Raw genomic sequence first — 9,220 nt, 5'->3', positions numbered from 1 at the left:
CAGGAGTAACTGGTGACTGGTTCATGATTAGTTTCTTGTACAGGAATCTAAAATGTAAGATAACAGTTAGGAATACTAGGCATAGCATGGGTACTAAAGAATATCAACATGGAATGATTTATTAACAATGAATAACTAAAAATAACTTTTCAGGTAAAAACCGTCAATGATTTGCTTGTGTAATGTTGTTATAGAAAACCATTGCCAAACTATTTTAAAACATTCCAAATAAATAGGAATATAAATAACCTACCACATCCCCAGGTTTCTCTGACAGTTCTGTGGGAGGAGTTATATTAGTAAATGGAAAGCAAACCAACATGGTGAGAAAAGTATTATTGAAAATAAATGAAGACTGACCTTTCTTACGTTTAACTGTAAAAACGAACAAAGTAGTTAAAATAATTAGTAGTGTTCAAGACAAATTACTGTTAGCAGCATATTTTAGAGTAAACCAACAAACTGAAGAAAGCAGTATTGTTAAATAGACAGCGGGCTAACCTCTTGCCAGGTTAAACAGAAAAGTGTAGCTAATGTTGTTAACACAAATGGTGGTATTAAAACCATATGACTCCTTGCAGGCACTTCACAGGTAACATCTTGTGTAGAGGTCCCATCTTCAGTCTTGACTTGTCCTGCTGCTGCACAACTGCAGAACAAGGAACATAAAAACACTTCGAAAGGTCAACGATAAAAAAAAAACTAAAAAAAACACACTGAAAATAATGGTCAGGTTTTGGTCAGCTTATCATTGTACCACTTACCAAAACTTGATGCCCAGAACTTTATTCATAGCTGGGGCCTCATGAGGGGCACTGATGTAAAAGCCATTGAATTATTATTGATTTTCGACTCAACCGTTTTGTTTCTGATCGGTTCTCCCAATCAGTCATTAGAAAGGGAGATCAGCCAATCAGAAATCCCCTATTTTAAGCAAATGTTATCTGATTCCAACCATTGGCCCAACAATTGGTGCATCTGTACTTGTGTTGTAGGCACTGTGCTCTACGAACTAAGCTATAGTGTCCCTCTAGAATGAGGACTCTTAATATCTCACCCGGCACAGCCAGAAGAGGACTGGTCACCCCTCTGAGCCTGGGTCCTCTCTAGGTTTCTTCCTAAAATTCGACCTTATGGAGTTTTTCCTAGCCACTGAAATTCAACACTACTGTTGTTTGCTCCTTGGGGTTTAAGGCCGGGTGTCTCTGTAAAGCACTTTGTGACAACTGCTGTTGTAGAAAGGGCTTTATAAATAACTTTGATTGATTGATTGCTTTTCTGATGTATCAAATAGTTATGTCATGCAATAAAATGCAAATTAATTACTTTTTGTTTTGGATTCCGTCACTCACAGTAGCAGAGTACCCATGATAAAAATTACAGACTTCTACATGCTTTGTAAGTGGGAAAACCTTCAAAATCGGCAGTGTATCAAATACTTGTTATCCCCACTATATTGAAGAAATGCCGAATTAGAGGTGTTTCCATTGATTGACTTATTTAAAGGCTAGACGTCTCATGGCGCAGTCACTTCCGGCATCACCAGTGGCCATCTTGTCACAGGCAGGCTTCCTGTCGGGCTCTGTGGTACCTGATGTAAGGTGAGTGATCAGCACTAACACAAATACTCTTATCTCGCTGAAACCTTGACGGAGTTACAAACAGTTTGGTTTCTTACAAACGTTATTAACGTGGCTATAATTCGGAATGCTTGAAAATGTTGAAATTGCAGCTTTTCTTTTCTAAAAACGTCTAAATCGTGCAGCATAGTTGGATCACGGCTACTTGCGCAAGTTATCAAGGCAGATATCACAAACGTGCTGTTCGATTATAGAGGTTTTACTTACACCAATAACGATTTTATGACAACTAATCTTTTGTCTAAATTACAATATTTGTGGATGTGGTTGTAGTTATTTGCTGGCTAATAACAATAAGCTTTGAGTGAGACCTATGGCAGCTAACGTTACAGTTTAGCTGCTAACCAGCAAAGTTGCACATGCTTTTCAATCCGGTTGGTTCCTGTGTTGCTTGAAGGACAGCAATATGTCCTGACCTACAGGTTCAGCCAGGATTCATAATTTATATTTACCAGCCGCAACACTAAGTGACTTGTATTGTTTTCAGTTTGTCGGTCCATGTGTTTTCTGCAGACACATACATTTGATTGATTGATTGATTGATTGAGGTGTCTTACCAGCCACCTACCAAGGCACATTCTCTGTATCAACCTTTTGAGGTAGCACTATTCCACCTCAAGTAAGAAAAGTTAACGAGAGTCAGATTCAGACTAATCTGAGCAGTGAGTCTACTTTGACAAAGCATATTCTATTTCCCCAAAAACATAATTTGAGGAATGCGAAATTAAAGCGAAAAACAAGAATCTTTGGTACACAAAGAACAACGTACTCCGTCCAAGCCGTGCAGTTAACCCCGTGTTGAGAGTAAAAGCCCAGTGGACACTCCTCACACACCATATCTGCACTCTTTGTTCCTAAAGGGGAGAACAAATTATGATAACTGTTTGTTTTAAAAAAGCATAACAATAATATTTTTGGTCTTGCACAATTTGACTTAATGGAGCAAACGAAAACCCAAAGCTTTATTTATCATAAATGTCCTGTTTTGACAATTACTTTCTGCTTACCAGGTGCTTTGGTCCTCTGGCCCGGGAAACAGCGTCTATGTTTTGCTGCAAAGTTGCACTCCGAGTTTGAGGAGTAACTTTGACAGAAGAATCCATCTAGAACATCACAGATGGTGTTTTCGGTGGTTGTACACTCTGTCCGAGTGAACAGGCCTTGTTCTGGAAAATACAAAAGTGGATTCATTTCAGCAAACTACTTGAAGGCCCCTCATACCTGATTACACAATTGTAGTCAACAACAAAATAATACAACAGCTCAGGGACTGTATTCAAAAAGAATCGTAAGGCTAAAAGTAGCTCCTAATTTGCAGATTTAGGAGAAACTCTTAAAAACAATGGGCATGTCAATCCTAATTTAAGGACTCCTAAATTTTGAGTCTAAGAGTATTTTAGCGCTAAAACCAGCTCCTATATCTGAAAAGGTAGGAGTAGTCAAGAGGACTACTAAGTCAATAAGACCAAGTCACAGACAATCCTAAAAGGGCTGCTGCCAATCTGCCTCGTAAATCAGGTCGATGTTTTAGAGACATTTAATGGTACGGAGCATTTAACACAGTATCACCTTAATCGTGAGGGTAATATGATCATAGTAGCGCTAGTCATTGATGAAGTCACAACAAACAGAAACAACCCAATAATAGAGATCAAAGTTGTGACAACTGTACGCTACTTGAAGCCTTGGATGAACAGTGAGGTCCCACAACTGCTAAAGGCACGTGACGCTGCATTCAGCTCCGGCAATACGGAGGCCTACAGCTCATCCAGGGCCAACCAGAAAAGGGGCATAAAGATGCCTAAATATGACCACCAGCTGCGGATCAAGGAGCACTTTAACAACTACTCTGATCCTTGACACGTGGCAGGGCATCCAAGCCATCACAGACTACCGGCCGAGGAACCCAACCATCACAGCCAGCGACATCTCCTTCACCAACTAGTTAAACAGGTTCTACGCTCGCTTCGACAGGGACAACAAAGAGCCAGCCATTAAAGCTGAAGCCCCCCCCCCCCCCAGACGTCCCTTCAGCCTATCCACCGAAGATGTGTTGTCTGCACTGGGCAGGGTGAATGCACGCAAGGCCGCTGGTTCTGATGGCGTCCTCAGTCGTGTGCTCAGAGCATGTGCTAGTGAGCTGACCGAGGTCTTCACTGACATTTTCAACCTGTCACTGGTCCAGGCGGTGGTCCCTTCGTGCTTTAAGACCCCAACCATTGTGCCAGTGCCGAAGAAGTTGACAGCGTCTAGGCGGAATTACTTCCGAACTGTTGCACTCACCCCAATGATCATGAGTGTGCTTCGAAAGACTAGTTCTGGCCCACCTTAAGTCCTGCCTCCCCTCAACACTGGATCCCAACCAGTTTGCCTACCGGTCGCACAGGTCTGCAGACAACGCCATCTACACAGCTTTACACTCGGTCCTGACCCACCTGGACAAAACCAACACCTATGTGAGAATGCGGTTTATAGACTTCTTATAGATGGTCATTCCCCCTCTAGGCTGGTCAACAAACTCCATGACCTAGAGATCAGCCCTTCTCTCTGTAACTGGACTTGGGACTTCCTAACCAACAGTCCCCAGTTTGTCAAGTTAGACAACCTCCCCTCCTCCACCCAGATCCTGAACACTGGTGTTCCACAAGGCTGTGTGCTGAGCCCCCTCCTGTACTCCCTCTTCACCAACAACTGCATTACTGTACATAGTTCCATCAAGTTCGCAGACACCACAGTGGTAGGCCTGATCAGTGACAATGATGAGTCATTGCGCCTGGCGGCATGGTGCACTGACAACAACCTGGCTCTCAACGCAAAGAAAACCAAGGAGCTCATTGTGGATCACAGGAAATCTAAAGGCTGCAGTCAAACCCCAGTTCTCATTGATGGCACTGAGGTGGAGCGTGTCCAGCTTCAAATTCCTGGGTGACCAATTCTCCCAGGACTTGTCCTGGTCCATCAACACCTCAGCCTGGGTTAAAAAGGTGTGGCAGCACCTGTACTTCTTGAGGAGGCTGAAAAGGCCCACCTGTCTTCCAAGATCCTTGTGAACTTCTACTGCTGCAGAATAAAGAGCATTCCGACTAACTGCGCCACAGTGTAGTTTGGTGGTTGCTCCACAGCCAACCAGAAGGCCCTGCAACAGTTGGTGAATACCACCCAGCATATTACAGGTACCCATCTTCCAGCCATTGCAGACCTCCAGCGCAAGCAGTGTCTGCGCAGGGCACGCAGCGTCACCAGGGACCCTTCACAGCCATGCCACAAACAGTTTGCCCACCTCCCATCAGGCAGGCAGTACAGGTCTCACCATTCTCGCACCAGCAGGCTCAAGAACAGTTTTTCTGCTGTAACCCTGTGACCCATCATTAACTATACCCAGGCTTTGTACTACTGGACTGTCACTGCCTTACAAGTATGATAAGGTTTTCAGTCGTCTACAGGTACGTGTCATTGCTGCTATTCCTGTATTTAATTTACACATGCCGACTTGCACCTTAAACTTGCCCTTATTGCACATTTAGAACTGCCACTGTACTTGCATTTTCAATTGTTACATACACGTCTACCTTGAGTACCTCATTGCATTTCCATTGCCGCCCTACTCCTTCAATTTGCCTCAATTGCAAATTCAGAATGCTATTGAGAACTGCTACTTATACCCGCATCTATTTATCCCACTTGTGCATACATTATACATAATACCTGTAAATTTGTAAATATTCCACTGCACATATAGAATTCTCATTTGTAATGTATTTGCATTAATTGCACATCTATACATTCCACTGTACATACATATACTTAATACTAAATTTTCTCTATTTGCACTTCTGGTTAGACGCAAACTGCATTTCGTTGTAGTCTCCTTGTTCAATGACAATAAAGTTGAACCTAATCTAAGCCACAGGGAAAATGCAGCACAGATGAACTACGTATATCTCAGTCATCTGTCAGTAGAATATTACATCAAACAATGAATGCCCTCCCCAGACTCCATATCATGCGACAAACCAGAGAGTTTCCTCACAAAGTTCATTAACTACAAAGAAATAAAGCCTACTTCGTGGCCATAGCTGGTCCACTGGTGTACAGTAGTTGGGGCTATAGATGGGATTCAATTGTACAAATTATTGGACCATCAAAAGATGAATGCGCATTTATTTGCAAGCTGCCAGACATGTAAGAGGTAACATATCTTGACTAGTAAGTTAATCATTCTTGGTTTCATGTTTAATCAGTGACACTTGGCCTACATTTTTCTTTGAATATTTTTCTTTGAATATTTCAACATGACATCCTTCTACAGTATTGCTACAATGATTTCATTGACAGAGACCCCTCCCCTATCAACCAATCACTGTGAGCATAGTAAGCTTGTTCGTGGAACACGACATCATTCATAGCAACAGGGTCAACCGCACCCATTCTCTTAGCTAAAGATTTCTTCCCATTCCTTAGTAAAACTTGGTCTTAGCAGCTTTGTGAATGGGTTTTAAGAGGCAACTCTTAGCTAGGAAATTTACTGCTGTTTGGGAGTACTCCTAGTTGTAAGATAATGTTTTATGAATAAAGACCCTGGTGTGTTTTATCGTACATTCTACTTTCCAATTGGTGAATGCATAACCAAGTCAGGAGATGCAAAATCTAAGTCAGAACAATACAACTTCTCTCAACCCTGAAAAGGAAAAAGAAAACAGATGGGTTTTGAAGTAAAGCCTAATAATGGACTAAATTAAAATGTACCTGGGTCACAGAGCCTGCAGGGAAAGCATTTGGTTTGATTATTGGCCTCGTTCATGAAGGTCCCTCTGACACAGGGGATGCAAGACGTGCTGTTGTCCCCTTTGATACAAGATATGCAACCGAACCTGTTCATATGCAAAATAAATTAAAACAGACTCAAACATGTTCTTTAAGGGGGCATATTGGGAAAACGCCAATGAGCATGGCAAGAGACAGTACAGCAACTCGGAACAACCCCGTCCTTTTATTTTGTTTTAAATCAAGGCTGGACCACATTAGTGTTGTCCAGAATGGTTGATTTTGTCCTACCAGGGTTGACCAGTGAGCTGTTTTGCTTTGGGGCACCCCCTCTTATGGGTGTGGCAAATATAAATATATATAATAATAATAATAATAATAATAATAATAATAATGAATAAAGCCTCAATGGTGAACTTGTTTGCAACACACAAGAAACAGATTTTATATATTTTTTTATCCCCTGTAGGGTTCACACTCTGCTCTCCAGGGATCAGGAAGTCAAACCGCATTTATCCCAATACACAGTATGACAAGATTCTGGATTATAGTGCAAATGTGTATGGGAACAATTACTAGCAGGTTACCTTTATCACACATTGGGCAGCACTGTTCATCACTTGCTTCGTACTCTGCTGGACCACAGTTTATTCCAAATACTAGCACAACATTAAAACCTAAAAGAAAAAGATTCATAGGTTAAGTTCCAGTCTGTGCCCTCTTGACAATCTACTGTGAATCACTGGCCAATCCATTGAGGAACAATTCCTACAGGTGTTGGTCATAAAATTGGAATATCATCAAAAAGTTGATTTATTTCAGTAATTCCACTCAAAAAGTGAAACGTGTACAATGTATACATTCATTCCACACAGACTGATATATTTCAAGTGTTTATTTCTTTTAATTTTGATGAGTATAACTGACAACTAATGAAAACCCCAAATTCAGTATCTCTGAAAATTTGAATATTGTGAAGAGGTTCAATATTGAATACACCTGGTGCCACACTCTAATCAGTTAATTAACTCAAAACACCTGCAAATGCCTTTAAATGGTCTCTCAGTCTAGTTCTGTAGGCTACACAATCATGGGGAAGACTGCTGACTTGACAGCTGTCCTAAAGAAGACCATTGACACCTTGCGCAAGGAGGGCAAGACACAAGTTAATTGCTAAAGAGTCTGGCTGTTCACAGAGCTCTGTGTACAAGCACATTAATAGAGAGGCGAAGGGAATGAAAAGATGTGGTAGAAAAGTGTACAAGCAATAGGGATAACCGCACCCTGGAGAGGATTGTGAAATAAAACCCATTCAAAAACGTGGAGGAGATTCACAAAGAATGGACTGCAGCTGGAGTCAGTGCTTCAAGAACCACCGCGCACAGACGTATGCAAGACATGGGTTTCAGCTGTCGCATTCCTTGTGTCAAGCCACTCTTGAACAAGACACAGCGTCAGAAGCGTCTCGCCTGGGCTAAAGACAAAAAGGACTAGACTGCTGCGGAGTTATGTTCTCTGATGAAAGTACATTTTGCATTTCTTTTGGAAATCAAGTTCCCAGAGTCTGGAGGAAGAGAGGAGAGGCACAAAATCCACGTTGCTTGAAGTCCAGTGTAACGTTTCCACAGTCAGTGATGGTTTGGGGTGCCATGTCATCTGCTGGTGTTGGTCCACTGTGTTTTCTGAGGTCCAAGGTCAACACAGCCGTCTACCAGGAAGTTTTGGAGCACTTCATGCTTCCTGCTGCTGACCAACTTTATGGAGATGCAGATTTCATTTTCCAACAGGACTTAGCACCTGCACACAGTGCCAAAGCTACCAGTACCTGGTTTAAGGACCATGGTATCCCTGTTCTTAAATGGCCAGCAAACTCATCTGACCTTAACCCTATTGAAAATCTATGGGGTATTGTGAAGAGGAAGATGGGATATGCCAGACCCAACAATGCAGAAGAGCTGAAGGCCACCATCATAGCAACCTGGGCTCTCATAACACCTGAGCAGTGCCAAAGACTAATCGACTCCATGCCACGCCGCATTGCTGCAGTAATTCAGGCAAAAGGAGCCACAACTAAGTATTGAGTGCTGTACATGCTCATATTTTTCATGTTCATACTTTTCAGCTGGCCAACATTTCTAAAAATACTTTTTGTATTGGTCTTAAGTAATATTCTAATTTTCTGATACTGAATTTGGGGTTATTAGTTGTCAGTTATAATCATCAAAATTTGTGTGGAATGAATGTATACATTATACAAGTTTCACTTTTTGAATGGAATTACTGAAATAAATCAACTTATGATATTCTAATTTTATGCCCACACCTGTATATTGCCCAAATATACCAATTTGATGGGTAGGGATCTCTTATGCAAATGAAATGACATAATTCATTGCTCTCCAACTGGTTTAATCTGTTCCATTTCCAGAAGTCTCAACTGAACGACTGGTAATGTGTTTGCAAGCATTCGTCTCTGACAGTCTACTGGTTACAACTCTCAGAACGCAGTGTACTACGACAAACCACGGAATCACTGGTGGGGCGACCACTGCTGAAAGATATATCCTCCCAATTCCACTTCTATCAAGTTTACACATGACCCTTCTATACGAACGTGAATCTTTACAGAACCAGTATGCAAAAACTTCATATTAACTTCATCCTTTGTAACTGAAAGTTGGACATTTAACTAGCTAGTTGCTTTACACTTAACAACCTAAGGTTAGCTAGCCATTTAGGAAACTACACAGTTAAACGTAATTACTGTAACTTACCAAGAAGTAAATACTGTACATACGAAAAGCACGCCATTTTCA

At 41.6% G+C, this 9,220-nt stretch overlaps 1 protein-coding gene across 1 annotated transcript; it reads right to left on the bottom strand.

The window, feature by feature from the left end:
* LOC105023802 (tumor necrosis factor receptor superfamily member 14-like) lies at positions 1–9,220 on the bottom strand. Its single transcript, XM_034295890.1, has 9 exons — positions 9,179–9,220; positions 6,992–7,081; positions 6,387–6,511; positions 2,648–2,806; positions 2,410–2,494; positions 502–649; positions 361–375; positions 254–279; positions 1–47 (listed from the first exon to the last, which is right to left on the bottom strand). Coding segments are annotated over exons 3-9 (489 nt in total). The 5' UTR covers positions 6,442–6,511; positions 6,992–7,081; positions 9,179–9,220; the 3' UTR covers positions 1–46.

Source organism: Esox lucius, chromosome 12 (assembly GCF_011004845.1).
Source record: "Esox lucius isolate fEsoLuc1 chromosome 12, fEsoLuc1.pri, whole genome shotgun sequence".
NCBI lineage: Eukaryota > Metazoa > Chordata > Actinopteri > Esociformes > Esocidae > Esox > Esox lucius.
This window is presented reverse-complemented; position numbering and strand designations above follow the sequence as displayed.